Source organism: Macaca fascicularis, chromosome 1 (assembly GCF_037993035.2).
Source record: "Macaca fascicularis isolate 582-1 chromosome 1, T2T-MFA8v1.1".
In the NCBI taxonomy this organism is placed as follows: domain Eukaryota; kingdom Metazoa; phylum Chordata; class Mammalia; order Primates; family Cercopithecidae; genus Macaca; species Macaca fascicularis.
The window spans coordinates 203542572-203566384 of record NC_088375.1 but is presented as its reverse complement, the minus strand read 5'-3'; the positions used below and the strand labels follow the sequence as shown (position 1 = coordinate 203566384).

Genomic DNA, 23813 nt, shown 5'->3' with positions numbered 1-23813 from the left:
CGTGATCTCAGCTCACTGTAACCTCTGCCTTCCGGTTCCAAGCGATTCTCCTGCCTCAGCCTCCTGAGTAGCTGGGATTACAGGCGTCCACCACCACACCCAGCTAATTTTTTGTATCTTTAGTAGAGACGGGGTTTCACCATGTTGGCCAGGCCCACCCTCACTTCTGACATCAATTGCAAGTCCAGGAATTTCCAAAACCATCCTTAAATTTTGTTATTCACTAGGACTCACAGAATCCACTGAAAGTTATTGGGCTCAGGGTTATGGTTTATTACAGGGAAAGGATAAAGATTAAGGTCAGTTAAGGGAAGCTGTGCATAGAGCAGAGTCTAGGGAAGTATCAGATGTGGAGTTCCCACTGTCCTCTCTCTCTGAAGCCAGGATGTGTTACTTCCCAGCATCCACATATGACGATGTGCATGGAGTATTGCATGGAGGCTCGCCTGAGCTCTGGAGTTCAGAGTTTTTATTGGGCCTCCATTACACAGGCAGCATTGATTGATTGCCCATGTGGTTGATTTCAGTCTCCAGATCAACTGAGATAGTGTGACCCAGAGCTCCTCCCCTAAATCATGTGGTTGGTCTTCCAATGCTACATCCAAGTGTTGCTATCTGGCTAGCCCAAGACCCCCAGACAAACAGAGATTACTTACCAAGGACAAAGGCCAGACCTCTTTTTGGCAAGCTTAAAGTCTTTACTGTACACAAGGTCAGCCTGGAAGAGGGACCTGACTTGTGCCCCTTGGAAGATCCCAGAGGAGCCACCTGGCCTCTACCCTCTCTTACAGCCTGAAAAGTCTGGGGCTGGCAGGTTAAGGGCATAAGGTAAACAGTTCATACTTACTGAGCACTTGTTATGTGCCAGACAGTGGCTCCACCATTTCCATGCATCATGTCAACTAACTCTCCCACCCACTCCCTGAAGTAGACATATTCATGCTTCTATTTCATGTATGAGAAAACTAAGGCAAGGAGAAGTGTCATCCAAGGCACATAGTCAATAAGGTGCTGAGCCTTGGATTTGGACACAAGTCGAGGTGACACCTAAGTCCACACTCTCTGCTCTGCTACCTTCTATATTCTTTTTTTTTTTTTTTTTTTGAGATGGAGTCTCACGCTGTTGCCCAGGCTGGAGTGCAGTGGCGCGATCTCAGCTCACTGCAAGCTCCGCCTCCCGGGTTCCCACCATTCTCCTGCCTCAGCCTCCTGAGTAGCTGGGACTACAGGCGCCCGCCACCGCGCCCAGCTAATTTTTTGTATTTTTAGTAGAGACGGGGTTTCACTGTGGTCTCGATCTCCTGACCTTGTGATCCGCCCGCCTCGGCCTCCCAAAGTGCTGGGATTACAGGCTTGAGCCACCGCGCCCGGCCTATATTCTAAAAGCATGGGTTCGGACTCAAATATATTGAGTTTGTTGACCAAAATTAAGGCTGTTGAGGCAGAAGTAATTTGATAAAAGTTTGTCAGAAACCAAATGTGAGGATTGACCTGGAAGACACACCAACACCATTAGGCATCTTCCCAAGTCTGTAACAAGTGGGATTGCTTTTATAAGAAAGTTTAGGAGAAGGGGCAGGGGGCTCCTCATTTCAGATTTTTCCTTTCTCGTTGGAGGGCACGATACAGAGGTTACAATCATTGACCACAGGTTATATCACACAGATGAAAATGCTCTACATGTAAGGCAGTAAACTTCATGATTCAGACACAAATCAGTGTCCTTTTCCATGTCAGTAGGTTACATATTAATCAGCACGTCAACAGTTGGAGGAAGTCACGTAAGATTTGAGGGACTTGTGATAAGATTCTTTATTCAGGGACAGGATATTGCCATGAATCACAAGACCTTTCCCTGGAGGTGGATTGGGAAGCCTGCCAAATGTGACCTGTAGGTTATCAGGTTCAAATTCTAGGCTTAGCTGCATCTGGGTTGGGTGGCCTCAGCCAGGTCAGGGATCCTCTGAGCCTCAGTTTCCTCTTTGATAGCAGTCAAGATGCCCTCTCAGGGGCCCTTGCCTCCTTGTTGGCCTCCTGACTCTGTTGAGATTGTTTACCTAATGCCCCCACAAGCCTAGGGATTGCTCAAGTTGGGGGGAGGAATCATAACTGATGCATTCTGTCACCTTCCACTCCCCAGGGCCTGGCAGAGAGCAGACTTCTGTAAATGTTTGCTGTTGTTGAAGTACATTGGAACACGCCCCTGAACCACCAGGATCCAGAAACTGCTGAGCAGTCAGGGGGTGGTGGAGGCCCAGAACTTTTGGGTGTCCTCAGGGCTGGGTGCCCAAAGTAGAAGGATACCCCAGGTAAAACCTAAGACCCTCGTCACACCTCAAGTAGAAAACATGGACCCTAATCCTGGAGACCTGGCTGGGGTTTAAGTCAGTGCCACTGACTTGTAGTGTGGCCCTGGGAAAGAGGTAGAACTCTTCTGGCCTGGCTTTTTTCATTAGTAAAATAAGGGGTAGTTTTAGGCGATTTGACAGCTAACATCTATTTCCTGTCTTGGCCCAATGGCCCTTAGGATCTCTGGTCCAGGTCCTCACAGAAGAGTCTGTGGTGGTCTCTTTGAGAATGCCTCTTTCCGTCTGGTCTCAATGGCCTATTACTGGCCCAAGTGTCCTCCCATCACACACACACACACAGATTCACATACACATGCATGCATGCACATATGCACACATGTGCACATTGCATATGTACACACATGGACATGAGCATACTTGCACACAGCAATGCATTCAACAGACTGACATTCAATATCATTCACCCCACTTTTCTGTGCCTTTGTCCTGTGCTGCAGGGGTTTCTCAGTTAGAGCCAGGGTTCCCCTCACATAACAAAATTAACCATTTTAAAGATACAATTCAGTGGTATTGAGTACATTCATAATGTTAAGCAACCACAGCCTCTATCCAGTTCCAAAACATTCTCATCACCGCAGAAGGAAACCTCATACCCAAGAAGCAATCACTCCCCTTTCCTCCTCCCCTCAGTTTTTGCAGCCACTAATCTGCTTCCTGTTTCTGTGGGTTTGCCTATTCTGGATATTTTATACGAATGGAATCATACACTCTGTGACCTTTTGTGTCTGGCTTCTTGCACTTAGCATAATGTTTTTAAGGTTCATCCATATTGTACTCCCTCCCTCCCTTCCTTCCTTCCTTCCTTCCTTCCTTCCTTCCTTCCTTCCTTCCTTCCTTCCTTCCTTCCCTCCCTCCCTCTCTCTCTCCCTTTCTTTCTTTCTTTCTTTCTTTCTTTCTTTCTTTCTTTCTTTCTTTCTTTCTTTCTTTCTTTCTTTCTTTCTTTCTTTCTTTTCTCTCTTTCTTTCTTTCTTTGTTTTTCTTTCTTTCTTTTTTGAGACAGAGTCTCACTCTGTTGCCCAGGCTGGAGTGCAATGGTGTGATCTCAGCTCACTGCAAGCTCTGCCTCCTGGGTTCACTCCATTCTCCCGCCTCAGCCTCCTGAGTAGCTGAGATTATAGGCGCCCGCCACCACACCAGGCTAATTTTTTTTTTTTTTTTTTTGTATTTTTAGTAGAGACAGGGTTTCACCGTGTTAGCCAGGATGGCCTCGATCTCCTGACCTCGTGACTTGCCCTCCTCAGCCTCCCAAAGTGCTGGGATTACAGGCGTGAGCCACTGTGCCCAGCCTACTTCATTCCTTTCTATGGCTGCATAATATTCCATTGTATGAATATTCACATTTTGTTTGTCTACTCATCATCCATTGATAAATTATTGGGTTGTTGCACTTTTTAACTGTTATGAAAAATGCTGCTGTACACATGCATGCACAGGTTTTTATTTGATATCTCTTGGGTGTACACCTAGAAGTGGCATTTAACATTGTGTTTGTGAATGTGTGGATGTCTCACATGGAAATCGGGCTACACCATGCCACTGGCTGCTCAGAGAGGTGCAAGGGAGGACACTGTGACTTCCTTCACCCTGACTCTCCCCTGAGCAGAAAACCAGAATGTCCGCTAAGCAGGTCTCTTCCTGAATTGGACCACAACAACAAAATCTTAACTTGGCTTGTGCCTAGGACAGATCAGCTTGAGCCATGCCCTCATCTTACTATATTTACAAGGCTTTTCTGTTCAGATCACCTAGGAACATCTGAATAAGATGCCTCCCCCACTGAGAGTCTTAGAACTTTCAGTAACCAAGGCAGGACAACTCATCTACTCCCTAGTAAGATCTGAACCCTGAAGTGCATTAGTAACCACCCGCGAGTAATGGGACTTTGGACAAATTTCTCAAACAAAGGAGACTCAGTTTCCTGACCTGTAAAATGCAATGATAGTGCCTTTTTCGTTCCTTCATCCTTCCTTCATTCGTTCATTCATCCACTAGCTGTGTGTCACACACCTATTCTACAGCAGGCCTTGTTTACACAAGGGTCTGCAGCAGATGTCACGCCTGCCATTGTGGGACTGAGATCTGGTGGAGGAGATGGTGGAGGAGATGCTTTTTACATTTAGAGATATGATGGAGTTTGTGTGGACCCAGTAGCCACACAAACGTGTACGTTGTAAATGTGTTAAGGGCCATGATAGAAAGACAGCCAATGTTACGCACTTGCATAACAGGTGAGCTGGGGTCCAAAGCAGGGGTATAGAAGTATCTTGTGATTTTATTTTGCATCTCCTTCATGATCACTGACGTTGGACACTGTTTCATATGCTTATTGGACTACTGAATATTCTTTTTTGCTGTGTGTAAAGTGCCTATTTAACTCTTTAGTCCATTTTTAAATTGGGAGGTTTTCTCCCTGCTGATTTGTAGCAGATATGTGGGAAGTGAGTCCTTGATGTATATATATTTTGCAAATATCTTCTCCTAGTCTCTGTCTTATCTTTTTACCCTCTTAATGTTGTCTTCTGATGAACAGTGATTCTTAATTTCAATGAAGTCTAATTTTTAAATCTTTTATTTTTAAAATTATTTATTTATTATTTTTTGAGATGGAGTTTTGCTCTTGTCGCCCAGGCTGGAGAGCAACGGCGCGATCTTGGCTCACTGAAACCTCTGCCTCCCAGGTTCAAGCAATTCTCCAGCCTCAGCCTCCCGAGTAGCTGGGATTAGAGGCGTGTGCCACCACGCCCAGCTGATTTTTATATTTTTAGTAGAGACGGGGTTTTGCCATGTTGGCCAGGCTGATTTTGAACTTCTGACCGCAGGTGATCTGCCCGCCTCAGCCTCCCGAAGTGCTGGGATTACAGGCGTGAGCCACCACACCCAGCCTAAATCTTTTCTTTTATGATGCTTATTTTGCCCTTATTAAGAAAATTTTGCCTCCCTCCAAGGTCGGATATTATTTTATTTTTTCTTCTGGAATCTTTATTGTTTTGCTTTTTACATTTAGAGATATGATTATGATCTATCTCATTACTTCTTGTTATAGTGTGAAGTAGTATCCCGGCCCGCGGGATAGTCAGAGCAGGCCCTGGAAGAGGGGGTGGGAATTTGGGGAACAAGAGACACGAGTAATGGACACAAGACAGTGCTCTGATCAAGTCTCGTTTAATAGCGGTAATGCACTGCCTTATATACACTTGGAAGGGAAGGGGTTGGGCTAAGGCGGAAATGATCTCATTGCCGAGGGCGTGGCCAGGTTAGTTTCGGTTTCTCCGGTCGGACGTCATGTTGCGCTTGCGCTATTAAGTAACAATTTTCCCGGGCGCGGGAAAAGTGAGTGAAGAAGCAGCAGGAAGAGCGCCATCTTTAATAAGGTATTAGTACAGGGGAAAAAAGGCAAAGATAGGGAGAAGGTGTGGGGTGGAAATGAATATAGCTCAGGCGTTTAATCCTCAATTATTATTCTCTATGGCCGGGGCGTGCAGCTCCGGACAAAGTAGAAATCAAAGTTCATATTTTTCCATATCGACCCAGCGCTACTTATTGAAAAGACAATCCCTTCCCTCCCACAGGAGAACTGTCATCAATCAAGTGGTTGTATACGTATTACTGTGTCTGGGCTCTCTGTTCTGGTTATTGGAGGGTTTTAAACAAGCCTCAGACTTTCCTTCAGAAATGCTCACTCTGGATGCATTGTGGACAGTGGATTGGTGGTGGAGTGGATCTAGGTGAATAGGTAGGAGAATATTGGCAGTCCAAGAGGAGATGATGGTGGCCTGGATGAGGGTAGTGGTGGTGGAGGGAGAAGATGGAGGTGAAATCAACAGGGCTTGGTGATGGATTGGAAATGAGTGGAGGTAAGCTGGTGAAAGGGAGTTTCAACAGTTTATCAATAGTGTGGCTTTGAAAGGTAAAATAGTGGTGTCGTACAACATGATCCATATTAGCTGGTTTAAGTAGAAAGGAGTTTATTAGGGTGTTAAATGATTAAACACGTATTTTGGCTCATGGCTTTGTGTATCATTTAGGATGCTTTGAAGTATAGCCAACAGAAAACACAATTCAAACTGGTTTAAAAAATAAAGACTTCACCAAAGGCTGAAGAAACAGACTTTGAGTTGAAGTTTCAGGAACAACTCCCAGGACTAGGCCATCAAGATAACTGCTGTAATCAGAAAGTCACTGGCTCCAGAATGCATCACAGCTACCACCAGGGAGCCGCCATTATCAGGAGGCTGCCACTGATGTGCCACACCGTCACTGTGCCTGCCACAGTCCTTGGCAGCAGAATAAATGGGTGTTCTTGTCTTATTCTTTATGTCCACTAAGCTAGGAAAACCACATCTTTACCAACTGTACGGCAGAAAAACCAGATGTCTCCACAACTGTGTAGTTAGCAGAAACGGCAAAAGCAACAGGAAGATGACCTTCACCTTCCTTCCATTTTCTACATCTTGTGTAACTGAATCTGATTGGCTGAATCTTAATTGCCAGAGTCCTGGCTGCTAGGGACCGTGGCATAGCATGCTGGAAGGAGGTTCTGACTCAATATATCCATCACATCACACCACACCACACAAAGTAGAGTGACACTATGTTCTTTTCTGTCTTTCTTACTGGATGGAGTGGGTTCCAGGAGGGCAGAGTTCTATCATATTAACTTTTTTTTTTTTAAGACAGTCTCGCTCTGTCACCCAGGCTAGAGTGCAGTGGCACGATCTTGGCTCACTGCAACCTCCACTTTCCAGGTTCAAGCAATTCTGCCTCAGCCTCCTGAGTAGCTGGGACTACAGGCATGCACCACCACGCCTGGCTAATTTTTGTATTTTTAGTAGAGACAGTTTCACCATGTTGGCCAGGCTGGTCTCAAACTCTTGACCTCAAGTGATCTACCCACCTTGGCCTCCCAAAGTGCTGGGATTACAGGCAGGAGCTACTGCATCTGGCCTCTATTAACCTTTGAGTTTGTCTAATGACTTGGTATAGTGTAGGTGCTGAGTAAATGTTTGTTGTATGGATTGATTAAACATGTGTTTTGGCTCATGACCTTGTGTATCATTTAGGACGCCTTGAAGTATAGCCAACAGAAATCCCAATTCACACTGCTTTAAAAAATAAAGACAATTTATGGATTCATATGACTAAGAAGGTCAGAGGTAGGTCTGGCATCAGATGCGACTTGATTAAGCTGTTTGACAGTGTCACCAAGAGCCTGATTTCTTGTCATCTCCCTGTTCTGACATCTCTGATGTTGGCTTTATTTTTCTTCTTCTTAATTTCAAATTCGGAACTTTATGACTAAATCTATAGACTTATAACAAACACCACATACCACATATGATTCTACATAATAATCAATACCATTATTTGAGTAACTTCTAAGTTTCAGACACTGTGATAATCTCTTTATGTGACATGTCTCATTAAATCCTCACATAATTCTGTTAAGTAGGTACTATACAATTTTCTCTTTTATAGGCAAGGGAACTGAGGCTTTAAAGAATATTCATGATTACAAAACGCCAGTGTTTTATCAGGCTTCAGGTCCTCCTTACAGAGGAAGCTACCCAGGAGAGCTAATATGTCTGTTATACATGTTCATTCATTCACTCATTCATTTTTTTGACAAGTATTTTTTTTTTTTTTTTTTTTTAGTTTTTTATTTCCATAGGATTTTGGGGAGCAGGTGGTATTTGGTTACATGAGCAAGTTCTTTAGTGGTGATTTGTGAGATTTTGGTGCACCCATAACCTGAACAGTATATGCTGAATCTAATTTGTAGTCTTTTATCCCTCACCCACTTCCAACACTTTCCCACTGAGTCCCCAAAGTCCTTGTGTCATTCTTCCACCTTTGCATCCTCATAGCTTAGCTCCCACTTATGAGTGAGAACACACTATGTTTGGTTTTCCATTCCTGAGTTACTTCACTTAAAATAATAGTCTCCAATCCCATCCAGGTTGCTATGAATGCCATTAATTCATTCCTATATGGCTGAGTAGTATTCCATCATATATATATATACCATATACCACAGTTTCTTTATCCACTCATGGATTGGTGGGCATTTGGGTAGGTTCCACATTTTTGCAATTGTGCTGCTATAAACATGCATGTGCAAGTTATCTTTTTCATATAATGACTTATTTTCCTCGGGTAGATACCCAGTTGTGGGATTGCTGGACCAAATGGTAGTTCTACTTTTAGTTCTTTAAGAAAGCTCCACACTGTTTTCTATAATGGTTGTACTAGTTTCCATTATCATCAACAATGTAGAAGTGCTTACTTTTCACTGCATCCGCACCAACATCTATTATTTTTTTACTATGGCCATTCTTGCAGAAGTAAGGTGGTATTGCATTGTGGTTTTGATTTGCATTTCTCTGACCATTAGTGTTGTTGAGCATTTTTTCATATGTTTGTTGGGTATTTGTATATCTTCTTTTGAGAATTGTCTATTCATGTCCTTAGCCCACTTTTTGATGGGATTGTTTGTTTTTTTCTTGATAATTTGTTTGAGTTTGTTGTAGATTCTGGGTGTTAGTCCTTTGTCAGATGTATAGATTGTAAAGATTTTCTCTCACTCTGTGGGTTGTCTGTTTACTTTGTTGGCTCTTCCTCTTGCTGTGCTAAAGCTCTTTAGTTCAATTAAGTCCAACCTATTTTCATTGTTTTTATAGCATTTGCTTTTGGGTTTGTGGTCATTAAATCTTTGCCTAAGCCAATGTCTACAGAGATTTTTCTGATGTTATCTTCTAGAATTTTCATAATTTCAGGTTTTAGATTTAACTCCTTGATCCATCTTGAGTTGATTTTTGTATAAGGTGAGAGATAAGGATCCAGTTTCATTTTCCTACATGTGGCTTGCCAATTATCCCAGCATCATTTGTTGAATAGAGAGTCCTTTCCTCACTTTTTGATTTTGTTTGCTTTGTTGAAGATCAGTTGGCTGTAAGCATTTGGGTTTATTTCTGGGTTCTCTATTTTGTTCTATTGTCTAAGTGCCTATTTTTATACTAGTACCATGCTGTTTTAGTGACAATGGCCTTATAGAATAGTTTAAAATCAGGTAATGTGATGCCTCCAGATTTGTTCTTTTTGTTTAGTCTTGCTTTGGCTATAAATGAATTTTGGTTCCACGTGAATTAAAAAAATTTTTTTCTAGTTCTGTGAAGAATGATGGTGGTATTTTGATGAAAATTACATTGAATTTGTAGATGGTTTTTGGCAGTATGGTCATTTTCACAATATTGATTCTGCCCATCCATGAACATGGAATGTATTTCCATTTGTTTGTGTCATCTATGATTTCTTCCAGTAGTGTTTTGTAGTTTTCCTTGTAGAGGTCTTTCACCTCCTTGGTTAGGTATATTCCTGAGTTTTTTTTCAGCTGTTGTAAAAGGGGTTGAGTTATTGATTTCATTCTCAGCTTAGACGCTGTTGGTGTATAAGAGAACTACTGATTTGTGTACATTAATTTTGTAACCTGAATCTTTGCTGAATTCATTTATCTAGGAGCTTTTTGGAGGAGTCTTTAGGGTTTTCTAGGTATATAATCATATCATCAGGAAACAGGCACAGTTTGACTTCCTCTTTACCAATTTGGATGCCCTTTATTTCTTTCTCTTGTCTGATTGCTCTGGCTAGCACTTCCAGTACTATGTTAAATAGAAAAGTGCTGAGAGTGGGCATTTTGTCTTGTTCCAGTTCTCAGAAGGAATGCTTTAAACTTTTCCCCATTCCGTATTATGTTGGCTGTGGGTTTGTCATAGATGGCTTTTATTACATTGAGGTATGGCTCTTGTATGCTGATTTTGCTGAGGGTTTTAATCATAAAGTGATACTGGATTTTGTTAAATGCTTTTTCTGCATTTATTGAGATGATCATGTGATTTTTGTTTTAAATTTTGTTTATGTGGTGTATCATATTTATTGACTTGCGTATTTTAAACCATCCCTGCATCTGTGGTATGAAACCTACTTGATCATGGTGGATTATCTTTTTGATATGTTATTGGATTCAGTTAGCTAGTATTTCATTAAGGATTTATGCATCTATGTTCATCAGGGATATTGGTCTGTAGTTTTCTTTTTTGGTTATGTCCTTCCTTGGTTTTAGTATTAGGGTGATACTGGCTTCATAGAATGATTTAGGTAGGATTCCCTCATTATCTTGTGGAATAGTGTCAATAAGATTGGTACCAATTCTTCTTTGAAAGTCTGGTAGAATTCATCTGTGAATCTGTCTGATCCTAGACTGTTTTTTGTAGGTAACTTTTTATTACCATTTCAATCCTGTTGCTTGTTATTGTCTGTTCAGGTAGTGTTAGAAACAAATGCTTGTTCCTCAATGACACAAAGAAATAGCACTTGAACATAAATTTTATTTTCTCAGCAAGGCAATTTTTACTTCTATAGAAGGGTGTGACTCGCAGATGGAGTGATGGTGAAAGCATGCCTGAACAAGGTAAGGGAAGCAGTTCTTATTCCTGATGCAGGTAGCCCCTGCTGTTGTGTCATTCCACTATTGGCTAGGATTGGACCGCACAGTCTCAGCTAATTCCAATGGGCTATTTTAAAGAGAGCAAGGGTAGGAGCCAGAGTGGCGGGGTGAGTAGTTTGGCCGGAAAGGCGGTTACAGAACAGGTGACTCAGGATGATTCAGGTCAGAGCAGGTGACCTGTGGAACAGATGTGAACTACTGATTAGAACTGGCAGGAAAGTTGTTTACTGAAACTAGGGGCAAGAGGGGCAAGAGAACCGGGAAGTTAGACTTTAAAACGGAGAACAAAGAATAAGAGAGCTGAACATACAGACATACTGATTCTTTGAAAAGAAAACTTGGAGTTCACTACCTTTAACAAGGGTATCTAGTTCTTCCTGATTTAAGCTAGGAGGGTTGTATCTTTCCAGGAATTTATCCATCTCCACTAGGTTTTCTAGTTTATGTGTGTAAAGGTGTTCATAGCAGCCTTGAATGATTTTTATATTTCTGTGGTGTCAGTTGTAATACCTCCTGTTTTATTTCTAATTGAGCTTATTTGGATTTTTCTCTTCTTTTCTTGGTTAATCTTGCTAATGGTCTATCAATTTGATTTATCTTTTCAAAGAACCAGCTTCTTGTTTCATTTATCTTCTGTATTTTGTTGTTGTTGTTATTTGCATTTCATTTAGTTCTGCTCTGATCTTGGTTATTTCCTTTCTTTTGCTGGATTTGGGTTTGGTTTGTTCTTGTTTCTCTAGTTCCTTGAGGTGTGACCTTAGATTGTCTATTTGTGTTCTTTCAGGCATTTTGATTTAGGCATTTAGGGCTTTGAACTTTTCTCTTAGCACTGCTGTATTAGTTTGTTTTGATGCTGCTGATAAAAACATACCTGAAACTGGGAACCAAAAGAGGTTTAATTGGACTTACACAGTTACACATGGCTGGGGAGGCCTCAGAATCATGGGGGGTGGCAAAAGGCACTTCTTACATAGTGATGGCAAGAGAAAAAATGAGGAAGAAGCAAAAGTGATAAACCCATCAGATCTCATGAGACTTACTCACTATCACAAGAATAGCACGGGAAAGACCAGCCCCCACGATTTGATTACCTCCTCCTGGGTCCCTCCCAAAACATGTGAGAATTCTGGGAGATGCAATTCAAGTTGAGATTTGGGTAGAGTCACAGGCAAACCATATCATTCTGCCTCTGGCCCCTCCAAATCTCATGTCCTCACATTTCAAAACCAATCATGCCTTCCCAACAGTCCCCCAAAGCCTTAGCTCATTTCAGCATTAACCCAAAAGTCCATGGTCCAAAGTCTCATCTGAGACAAGGCAAGTCCCTTCTGCCTATGAGCCTGTAAAATAAAAAACAAACTAGTCACTTCCTAGACACAATGTGGGTATAGATATTGAGTAAATACAAGTGTTCCAAATGGGAGAATTTGGCCAAAACAAAGAGGTTACAGGGCCCATGCAAGTCTGAAATCCAGAGGGCCAAATTTTAAAGCTCCAAAGTGATCACCTTTGACTTCAGGTCTCACATCCAGGTCATACTGATGCAAAAGGTGGGTTCCCATGGTCTTGGGCAGCTCCACCCCTGTGACTTCGTAGGTTACAACCTCCCTCCCAGCTGCTTTCAAGGGCTGACATTGAGTGTCTACAGCTTTTCCAGGTGCATGGTGCAAGCTATTGGTGGATGTACCATTCTGGGGTCTGGAGGGCAGACAGCTCCACTAGGCAGTGTCTCAGTAGGAACTCTTCATGGGGGCTCCGACCCCACATTTCCCTCTGGCACTACCCTAGTAGAGGTTCTCCGTGAGGGCCCTGCCCCTGCCACAAACTTTTGCATGGGCATCCAGGCGTTTCCATACATCTTCTGAAATCTAGGCAGAGGTTCTCAAATCTCAATTCTTGACTTCTGTGTACCCACAGGCTCAACACCACATGGAAGCTGCCAAGACTTGGGGCTTCCACCCTCTGAAGTCACAGCTTGAGCTATACATTGGCCCCCTTCAGCTATGGCTGGAGTGGGTAGGACACAAGGCACCAAGTCCCTATGCTTCACACAGCATGGGGACCCTGGGCGTGGCTCATGAAACCACCTTTTCTTCCTGGGCTTCTGGGCCTGTGATGGGAGGGGCCATCTCTGACATGGCCTGGAGACATTTTCCCCATGGTCTTAGGGATTAACATTATGCTCCTTGTTACTTACGCAAATTTCTGCAGCTGGCTTGAATTTCTCCCCAGAAAATGAGTTTTTCTTTTCTATTGCATAGTCAGTCTGCAAATTTTCCAAACTTCTATGCTCTGCTTCCCTTATAAAACTGAATGCCTTTACCAGTACCCAAGTCACCTCTTGAATGCTTTGCTGCTTATAAGTTTCTCCTGCCAGATACCCTAAATCATCTTTCTCAAGTTCAAAGTTCCACAAATCTCTAAGACAGGGGCAAAATACCACCGGTCTTTTCGCTAAAACATAGTAAAGTCACATTAACTCCAGTTCCCAGCAAGTTTTTCATCTAAGACCATCTCAGCCTGGATTTTATTGTCCATATTGCTATCAGCATTTTGGGCAAAGTCATTCAACAAATCTCTAGGAAATTCCAACATTTCCCACATTTTCCTGTTTTCTGAGCTCTCAAAACTGTTCCAATCTCTGCCTGTTACCCAGTTCCAAAGTTGCTTCCACATTTTCAGATATCTTTTCAACAACGCCCACTCTACTGGTACCAATTTACTATGTAAGTTCATTTTCATGCTGCTGATAAAGACACACCTGAGCCAGGTGCGGTGGCTTACACCTGTAATCTCAGCACTTTGGGAGGCCAAGGCAGGTGGATCATGAGGTCAGGAGTTCGAGACCAGCCTGGCCAACATGGTGAAACCCTGTCTCTACTAAAAATTCAAAAAATTAGCTAGGAGTGGTGGCATGCACCTGTAATCCCAGGTACTCGGGAGGCTCAGGCAGGAGAATCGCTTGAACCCAGGAGGCAGAAGTTGCAGTGAGCTGAGAACATGCCATTGCATTCCAGCCTAAGGCACAGAGCAAGACTCTGCCTCGAGAAAAAAAAAAAAAAGGACACACGTGAAACAGGGAACAAAAACAGATTTAATTGGACGTACACAGTTCCACATGGCTGGGGAGGCCTTGTGATCATGGTGGGAGGTGAAAGGCACTTCTTACATGGCAGCAGCAAGAGAAAAATGAGGAAGAAGCAAACACAGGAACCCCTGATAAACCCATCAGATCTTGTGAGACTTATTCACTATCACAAGAATAGCACGGGAAAGACTGGCCCCCATGATTTGATTACCTCCCCCTGGGTCCCTCCCAAAACACATGAGAATTCTGGGAGATACAATTCAAGTTGAGCTTTCGGTGGGGTCACAGCCAAATCATATCAACTGCCTTTGCTGTATCCCAGAGGTATTGATAGGTTGTGTCACTGTTATTGTTCAGTTTGAAGAATTTTTAAATTTCCATTTTGATTTCATTGTTGACCCAATGTTCAGGAGTAGGTTATTTAATTTCCATGAATTTACATGGTTTTGAAGGTTCCTTTTGGAGTTGGTTTCCAGTTTTATTCTACTGTGGTCTGAGAGAGCACTTGATATAATTTCAATTTTCTTAAATTTATTGAGACTTGTTTTGTGGCCTGTCATAGGGTCTATCTTGGAGAAAGTTCCATGCACTGATGAATAGAATGTATATTCTGTGGTTGTTGGGTAGAATGTTCTGTAAATGCTTGTTAAGTCCATTTGTTCCAGGGTATAGTTTAAATCCATTGTTTCTTTGTTGACTTTCTGTCTTGGTGACCTATCTAGTGCTGTCAGTGGAGTATTGAAGTCCCCTACTATTATTGTGTTGCTGTCAATCTGATTTCTTAGGTATAGTAGTAGCTGTTTTATAAATTTGGAAGCGCCAGTGTTAGGCGTATATATATTTAGGATTGTAATATTTTCCTGTTGGACAAGACCTTTTATCATTATATAATGTCCCTCTTTGTCTTTTCAAACTGCTGTTGTCTTAAAGTTTGTTTTGTCTGATAAAAGAATAGCTAGCTACTCCTGCTCGCTTTTGGTGTCAATTTACATGCAATGTATTTTCCACCCCTTTAACTTAAGTTTATGTGAGTCCTTAAGTGTTCAAGAACAGACCTTATGTGTTAGGGGAGTCTCTTGAAGGCAGCAGATAGCTGGTTGGTGAATTCTTACCCATTCTGCAATTCTGTATCTTTTAAGTGAAGCATTTAGGCCATTTACATTCAATGTCAGTATTGTGATGTGAGGGACTATTCCATTCATCTTGCTATTTGTTGCCTGTATACTTCTTTTAAATTGTATTTTTGTTTTATAGGTCCTGTGAGATTTATGCTGTAAAAGGGTTCTGTTTTGATGTGTTTCCAGGATTTGTTCCAAGAATTAGAGCTCCTTTTAGCAGTTCTTGTGCTGGCTCAGTCGGTGAATTCTCTCAGCATTTGTTTGTCTGAAAAAGACTTTATCTTTCCTTTATGTATGAAGCTTACTTTTGCTAGATACAAAATTCTTGACCAATAATTACTTTAAGAGCTGAATATAGGCCCCCAGTCCCTTATAGGGATTGTGGAGTTTCTGCTGAGAAATCTGCTGTTAATTTGATATGTTTTCCTTTATAGGTTACCTGGTGCTTTTGCCTCACAGCCCTTAAGATTCTTTCCTTTGTCTTGACTTTAGACAACCTGATGATAACGTGCCCAGGTGATGATCTTTTTGTGATTAATTTTACCAGGTGTTCTTTGAGCTTCTTGTATTTGAGTGTCTAGGTCTCTAGCAAGACTGAGGGTTTTCGTCGATTATTCCCCCAAATATGTTTTTTTCAAACTTTTAGATTTCTCTTCTTCCTCAGAAACGCCAATTATTCTTAGGTTTGGTTGTTTGACACAATCCCAAACTCTCGGAGGCTTTATTTTTTCCTATTCTTTTTTCTTTGTCTTTGTTGGATTGGTTTAATTTGAGAACCTTGTCTTTGAGCTCTGAAGTTCTTTCTTCTTCTTGTTTGATTCTATCCCTGAGACTTTCCAGAACATTTTGCTTTCTCTAACTGCATTTGTTATTTCCTGAAGTTTTGATTGTTTTTCATTTATGCTATCTATTTCACTGAAGATTTCTCCCGTTGTTTCTTGTATCATTTTTTTGATTTCCTTAAATTGGACTTCACCTTTCTCTGGTGCCTCCTTGGTTAGCTTAGTAACTGACCTTCTGAATTATTTTTCAGGTAAATCAGGGATTTCTTCTTGGTTTGGATCCATTGCTGGTGAGCAAGTGTGATTTTTTGGGGGGTGTTAAAGAACTTTGCTTTGTCATATTACCAGAGTTGTTTTTCTGGTTCCTTCTCATTTGGGTAGGCTATGTCAGAGGGAAGATCTGGGGCTCAAGGCTGCTGTTCATATTCTTTTGTCCCATGGGGTGTTCCCTTAATGTAGTACTCCCTCTTTTCCTAGGGATGTGGCTTCCTGAGAGCTGAGATGTAGTGATTGTTATCTCTCTTTTGGATCTAGCCACCCAGCAGGTCTACCAGGCTCCAGGCTGGTACTGGGGGTTGTCTGCACAGAGTCCTGTGAGGTAAACCATCTGTAGTTCTCTCAGCTGTAGATACCAGCACCTGCTCTAGTGGAGTGGCAGGGGGTGAAATGGACTCTGTGAGGTTCCTTAGTTTTGGTTGTTTAATGTACTATTTTTGTGCTGTTTGGTCTCCTGCCAGGAGGTGGTACTTTCAAGAGAGCATCAGATGTGGTAGTATAGGGAGGATCAGGTGGTGGGCAGGGCCCTAGAACTCCCAAGAGTATATGCCCTTTGTCTTTAACTGCCAGGGTGGGCATGGAAGGACCATCACGAAGGGGCAGGGCTAGGCGTGTCTGGGTTCAGATTCTCCTTGGATGGGTCTTGCTGTGGCTGCTGTGGGAGATGGGAGTGTGGTTCCTAGGTCAATGGAGTTATGTTCCCAGGAGGATTATGGCTGCCTCTGCTGTGTCTTGCAGGTTGTTAGGGAAGTAGGGGAAAGCCAGCAGTCACAGGCCTTACGCAGCTCCCACACAACCCAAAAGGCCAGTCTCACTCACACCATGCTCCACCCCCAACAGCACTGAGTCTGTTTCCAGGCAGTGGGCGAGCAGGGCTGAGAATGTGCCCCAGGCTACCAGATTCCCAGCTGCGAAAGCAAACAGGGCTTTCTGCCTCCCCAACCTGTGCAGTCTGCCCACCGGATTCATGTCCTCCCCCAAGATCTGGCCAGGAGACTTTGCGTTTGGTTGGAATTGTTACAAAGTTCAGCTGAAGGTTTCCTTCTTCCTGTAGTCTTTTCCTAGTACCTCTGGCAGCCCTCCCCAAGAACCCCTGTGAGACAACGGCAGAAATGGCTTCCCAGGGGACCCAGAGAGCCCACAGGGCTTTTCCACTGCTTCCTCTACCCCTGTATTTTGCTGAGCTCTCCAAATTGACTTAGCCCCGGGTAAGGTCGGAGGCTTCTCCCGTTATCTAGACCTTCCGGTTCCCCAGTGAGGGTGTGTGTTCGGGCCAGATGATCCCCCGTTCCCAGTTCCACAACTTGTGCACTGACAGTATTTGAAGTGTCTCCCGGGTCACGTAGGAGCAATCTGCTTCCTTCAGAGGGTCTGTGGGTTATCTCAGCTTTTCTGGTTTATTCCTGCAGTAGTTCTGGAGCAAAAGTTCATGATGCGAGTCTCCACACACTGTTCTGTCTGTCCAAGTGGGAGCTGCAATCTGGTCCTGCCTGCCGTCCGCCATGATGTTCTTGAAAACCAACAAGTACTTCTTAAATGCCGACGTATCATTTTCCCATGTCTGAGGGAGTATGGCAGTGAACAAAACAGACCAAAATTTCTGTTTCCATTGATTTCATTTTCTAGTAGAGATGCACAGATAATTTTAAAATGAGACTATATAGTATATTAAAAGGTGAAAATGCTTGAAATATAAACAAAACAATAAAATAATAAATAATAAAATAAAAATAATAAAAATAAAACAAACTGGGGGTTGGAGCGAGCCAGTGGTTCTTCATCTTTTCTGTGCCATAGGCCTCTGGCCACCTGGGGAAGCCCAAGGATCCCTTCTCAGAGTGCTTTTATTTTTGAATTAAATTAAATTAAAATTTATTATTGTTGTTATTATTATTATTATTATTAGAGTTAGGTTCTCACTATATTTCCCAGGGTGGTCTTGAACCTCTGGCCTCAAGTGATCCTCCCATCTTGGCCTCTTAAAATATTGGGATTTCAGGCATAAGCCACCACACCAGGCCTCAGAATGTTTTTAAATGCACAAAGTAAAATGTATAAAATCACAGAGGAGGCTGGGTATGGTGGCTCATGCCTGTAATCCCAGCACTTTGGGAGGCCGAGATGGACGAATCACTTGAGGCCAGGAGTTCAAGACCAGCCTGGCCAATATGGCAAAACCTTGTCTCTACCCCAAATACAAAAATAAGCGAAGCATGGTGGCACACACCTGTAGTCCCAGCTACTAGGGAGGCTGAGGCAGGAGAATCACTTGAACTCGGGAGGTGAAGGTTGCAGTGATGGAGATTGTGCCGCTGCACTCCAGCCTGGATGACAGAGAGGGACTCTGTCTCAGAAAAAAATCACAGAGGAAAAAAAATATATTAAAATATAGCTACCAAAATAATGAATAAACAAACTTCCAATAGAGTAATATACATTTTTGAATTAATACATTACTTAATGAGACAGTATATTACAAATATAGGCAAGTCAAAGTTTTAATTTTATTTTAAAATGACACATCAGTGAGGGTGGTTATTACTAAGCTTTAATGAGAGTGTTAAACTGTGAAGTGCTCTTTGACTCACCTCCTTCCACTGATTGATAAACTAATGTGAATAGGGGATCCTCGAAAGCAATTAATATGTTTGGGTCACCAGTGTGAGAATGTGAGACATCGTTGTCCCATGGCAAAGAATTGTCTGATATTGGCTAGCAACGCTGCAGAGGCATCAGATGAAAAGACTTTGATCACCTGTATGCAGCAGCAAATGTAATAATTACCTTACTTCTGAGATGTCTGCAACAACTGTCATGTAATATGAATATCCATAATTTCCTCTGGGTCACAATTAGTCATATTGCTAATGTGACTGTGGATGCTTCTTGTATTCATAATCAAAGAAAATGACAAATTTTAGTGGGACCCTGGTGAAAATAAAGATGCAATTACTTTCCTATATGAGTTCATGCACCTCCTTGAATTCTGCCAGTGGTCTGCAGGTCAAGAATATAAGTCATTCATTACCAGCCCACCCAGAGGTGAGATCAGTGTTATCCAACTTCTAATGGCTGGAAAATTCTGGTATGGGAAGAAACAACAACATGGAGGATGGATGCTGGGGAGGCCCCAAAGCAGGATTCCTCCCCCACATTCCACTTCTGTGGGTCATTCATGAAAGTGTTAGAATTGGTCATTTGTACTTCCCTTGTTTTAGCAGTGAAAGTCCCACATCTCAGGAAACCCATCTGTCTTGAGCAAACCAGGAAAGTTCATCTCCCTAGTCATACAGCCTTCTCTGTGATCTCTGGGCATCCATGAGTTCATGAATTTTATCCATGTGAACTTCCACTTACCCTGGTGATAAATTATATAGAGCAAAAATTGACAGATGCACAAGGAGAAATCAGCAAATCTACAATTTGAATGAGAAATTTAGATGTGCCTCTCTCAGTAAATGATATCAAATAGACAAAATGGGTAACAATAGAGAAATTTGAATGACATTTTCAACAGTGAATGACATATAGAGAAACAGGGAAATAGAAACCTTAAAAATTAGTAAGGCTACTAGGGTGCTGTGGCTCACACTTGTAATCCCAGCACTTTGGGAGGCTGAGGCAGGTGGATCACGAGGTCAGCAGTTTGAGACCAGCCAATATGGTGAAACCTCATCTCTACTAAAAAAAAAAATTAGTAAGGCTAATGACATTTTGTGCTGGCAAGATTCCTGGGAAAACAGGAATTCATATATATCTAGCGCTATTATTTTGAAAGGAAATGTGGCACTATCTGGGAAATTTTAAGATGAGCACATCTATGATTCAGCAATTCCACTGATAGATGTTTATCGGGGAGAAAACTCACCCAACTCACCCATGTGCACAAGGAGACATTGCAGCTCTGCTCATAATAGCAAAAAGTCCAAAAAGCTAATCAGCACTCAATTAAGGATGGGTAATTTGAGCCGAGTGCAGTGGTGTGCACTTGTAGTCCCAGCTACTCTAGAGGCTGAGGCAGGAGAATTCCTTGAGCCCAGAAGTTTGAGACCAGCCTGGGTGATATAGTGAAACGACAACAGTGACGATGATGGAGGAGGAGGAGAAGAGGAAGAGGAAGGAGGAGAAGAGGAAGAGGAAGAAGGAGAAGAAGAAAAGGAGGAGGAGGAAGAGGAGAAGGAAGAGGAGGAGGAGAAGAAGAAGAAGAAAGTGAAAAAATGGAAAAATGTATCATGCAAACAGAAATCACAAGAAAGCTGGTGTTGCTCTACTAATATTACAGAATAGACTTGAAAACAAAAAATGTTAATAAAGAGAGACATTTTATAATCATAAAAGGGTCAATGTGCCAGGAAGATATAACAATCATAAACATATATGCACTTAACAACAGAGCCCAAAAATAAGTGAAGTAAAAACTGACAAATGAAGGGAGAAATAGGCAATTCAACAATAGCAGTTGAATACTTTCAATAATGAATACAATATGTTGGCAGAAGACCAACAACGAAATAGAAGACTTAAACAACACTATAAACCAACTATACCTAAAAGATATCTTTAGAACACTGCATCCAATACATTATACAAGAAAAGAAGAAAAATTGACCTTTGAACAACACGAGTTTGTGTTTGAACTCTGTTGGTTCACTTATATGTTACTTTTCTGCTGCCTCTGCTACCCCTGAGATGGCAATACCAACCCTTCTCTCTTTCTCCCTCTTCCTCCTCCGCCTCAGCCTATGCAGCATGAACACAATGAGGATGAAGGCATTTATGATGACCCCACTTCCTCTTAATAAACAGTAAATATATATTCTCTTCCTTGTGATTTTCTTAATAACATTTTCTTTTCTCTAGCTCATGTTATTGTAAGAATTCACTGTATGATACATATAATATACAAAAAAAGAATGGGTAGATAACCTGAGGTTTATTCAAACAGTGGACTACTTTATAATATTTGAAATAAATTTAAGTAGAGTTACATGAACCAATAAGGATAAAACTTAAACACACTAAAAACTGAAAAAAAATCAGGTTGCAAAATGATATGGTATGATACCATTTATTTTAAATTTTTAAAAACACACAAAATTGTAGGGAAAAGAAAGATCAGACTGTTACTGTGTCTATGTAGAAAGGGAAGACATAAGAAATTCCATTTTGACCTGTACCTTGAAAAATTGCTTTGCTGAGATGCTGTTAATTTGTAACTTTGCCCCAGTCACTTTGCCCTAACCTTGTGCTTACAGAAACATGTGTTGTATGGAATCAAGGTTTAAGGGATCTAGGGCTGTGCAGGACATGCCTTGTTAACAAAATGTTTACAAGCAGTATGCTTGGTAAAAGTCATCGCCATTCTCTAGTCTCAATAAACCAGGTGCACAATGCATTGTGAAAAGCTGCAGGGACCTCTTCCTTGGAAATCCGGGTACTGTCCGAGGTTTCTTCCCATATGGTAGTCTGAAATATGGCCTTGTGGGATGAGAAAGACCTGACCATCCCCCAGCCTGACACCCGTAAAGGGTCTGTGCTGAGGTAGATTAGTAAAAGAGGAAAGCCCCTTGCAGCTGAGATAGGGGAAGGCCACTGTCTCCTGCCTGCCCCTGGGAACTGAATGTCTCGGTATAAAACCCGATCGTACATTTGTTCAATTCTGAGACAGGAGAAAAACTGCCTATGGTGAGAGGCGAGACATGTTGGCAGCAATGCTCCTTTGTTATTCTTTACTCCACTGAGATGTTTGGGCGGAGAGAAACATAAATCTGGCCTACGTGTATATCCAGGCATAGTACCTCCCATTGAACTTAATTATGACATAGATTATTTTGTTCACATGTTTTCTTGCTGACCTTCTCCCTATTATCACCCTGCTTTCCTACCGCATTCCTCTTGCTGAGATAATGAAAATAATAATCAATAAAAACTGAGGGAACTCAGAGACTGGTGCCGGTGCAGGTCCTTGGTATGCTGAGTACCAGTCTCCTGGGCCCACTGTTGTTTCTCTATACTTTGTCTCTGTGTCTTATTTCTTTTCTCAGTCTCTCATACCACCTGACGTGATATACCCACAGGTGTGGAGGGGCAGGCCACCCCTTTACAAAATAATACTTTGTCTATGGACACCTACATAGGTGGTAGAAATACAAACCCATGTATGGCAATGATACTCATCAATTAAACATTTTTCCTGTGGGGAATAAGGGATAAAGGAAGGACTCCTGCCCATGGGACCACTAATGCCACTCTAACCCTAATCAGGACTGGGTACTGAGAGTGGGAAGATTCCTTCACACCTAGTTGGGAGTAGCCACAGGGTGTTAATCAGATTCCGAGGCAACCCTTACTCTGCTGTCCGTCACACATGAATTTGAGCTTGTGATCTTGGGCACAACCCACAATGTCTGGACCTTGGTCAACCCATCTGTGAAACGAACTAAAGATATTTGCCCTGGAGAATGGCAGACTCAGTGTCAACATTCACATTGTCAGAAGCAAATGGGAAAGATAATCTAGACTGCCTTGTACTGTGTGGCTTCACTGTCAAGAATTTCTCTCCCCAGGGGAAGCAGATGGAATTAAAACATTGTGATTATTCTTAAGCACCTCATGCAACGGCTGCTGCACACCATCTGTGAAGTCAGTTGCAGACCTATGATGAGGAAGTAGAATCATGTGGTCTCCAGGCCCTTTGCTGAAATGTCTTTCTGCTGGGTAATTAATTACGTGGTGTTGAAATGCTCTGCGTCAAGTCCCTTTGGTTTAGTCATCATGCTTGCTTAATGTTCTGTTAATGTCCATGCTGCTTTCTAGGAACTTGCACATCAGTATCCCTGTCCAGGTTAAAGGAATTTGCAATGTCCCCATAGACTCTGAATTTCTACCTTGAGTGAAACAATGAAAAGGGGTGACCATACTCTCATCTTCCCCAGCTGCCTGGTTGCTGCAGGGTAGGGGGTTGGCTATGGGTGGTGGTTAATGAATCCCTGTTGGCTCCTACTGCCAAACAGACTGACTACACATCAGCTCTGATAACTGACAGATCCCACCCTCAGACAAAAGCAAGAAAATGTGTGTAACAGTTTGCATTGTAATTAGTAGGGAATAAAAGACTCTAAGTGCTTCATGATTTCTGGTTCACTGGAATTGAAAACAAAGTAAGGTCTAGTACTGAGGGAGAGTCAGTCCCTGTTTGGTTGACCCCAAAACATTTGCAATTAGATTTGCTGGATCTGGGATCCCAAGAGATTTTGAACCATGGGGTGGGAAGCCACCAAACTCAGATTCTTGATGGCATGCTAGGCTTGATCCATGGGGAATGGGGCTCCCCCAATCCCTTTCTGCTGTCACCAACAACTGAGGCTGGTGTTGGGGAAGAAGAACCCAAGAGTCCGGCAGGCAGAGGCAGCAAGTCACTGGTCCACAAGAGGCTGTCCTCAGTAAGATCTTGTCTCTGCCCAGCAGCCCCAAGTGGACAAGTATTTTGTTTTTTACTGTGGTAAAATATACATAACATAAAATTTACCATTTTAACCCTTTTTGAGTGTATTACTATGTGGTATTAAGTACATTCATGTTGTTGTGCACCCATCACCACTACCCATCAACAGAATTTTTTTTTTTTTTTTTTTTTTTGAGATGGAATCTTGCTCTGTCGCCCAGGCTGTTGTGCAGTGG

The 23813-nt window shown here is 42.3% G+C and overlaps 1 protein-coding gene and 1 pseudogene across 1 annotated transcript in view; both read left to right on the top strand.

The window, feature by feature from the left end:
• Positions 1-20361, top strand: part of ZCCHC17 (zinc finger CCHC-type containing 17) — a 168444-nt gene extending 148083 nt beyond the window's left edge. Inside the window, exon 9 of the mRNA XM_065526051.1 lies at positions 20278-20361. Coding sequence (XP_065382123.1) covers positions 20278-20346 — 69 coding nt within the window. The 3' untranslated portion in view covers positions 20347-20361. The remainder of the gene's footprint in view (positions 1-20277) is intronic.
• Positions 20362-21345: 984 nt separating this feature from the next.
• On the top strand, positions 21346-22125 carry LOC141408461 (uncharacterized; annotated as a pseudogene).
• The last annotated feature ends 1688 nt before the right edge of the window (positions 22126-23813 follow it).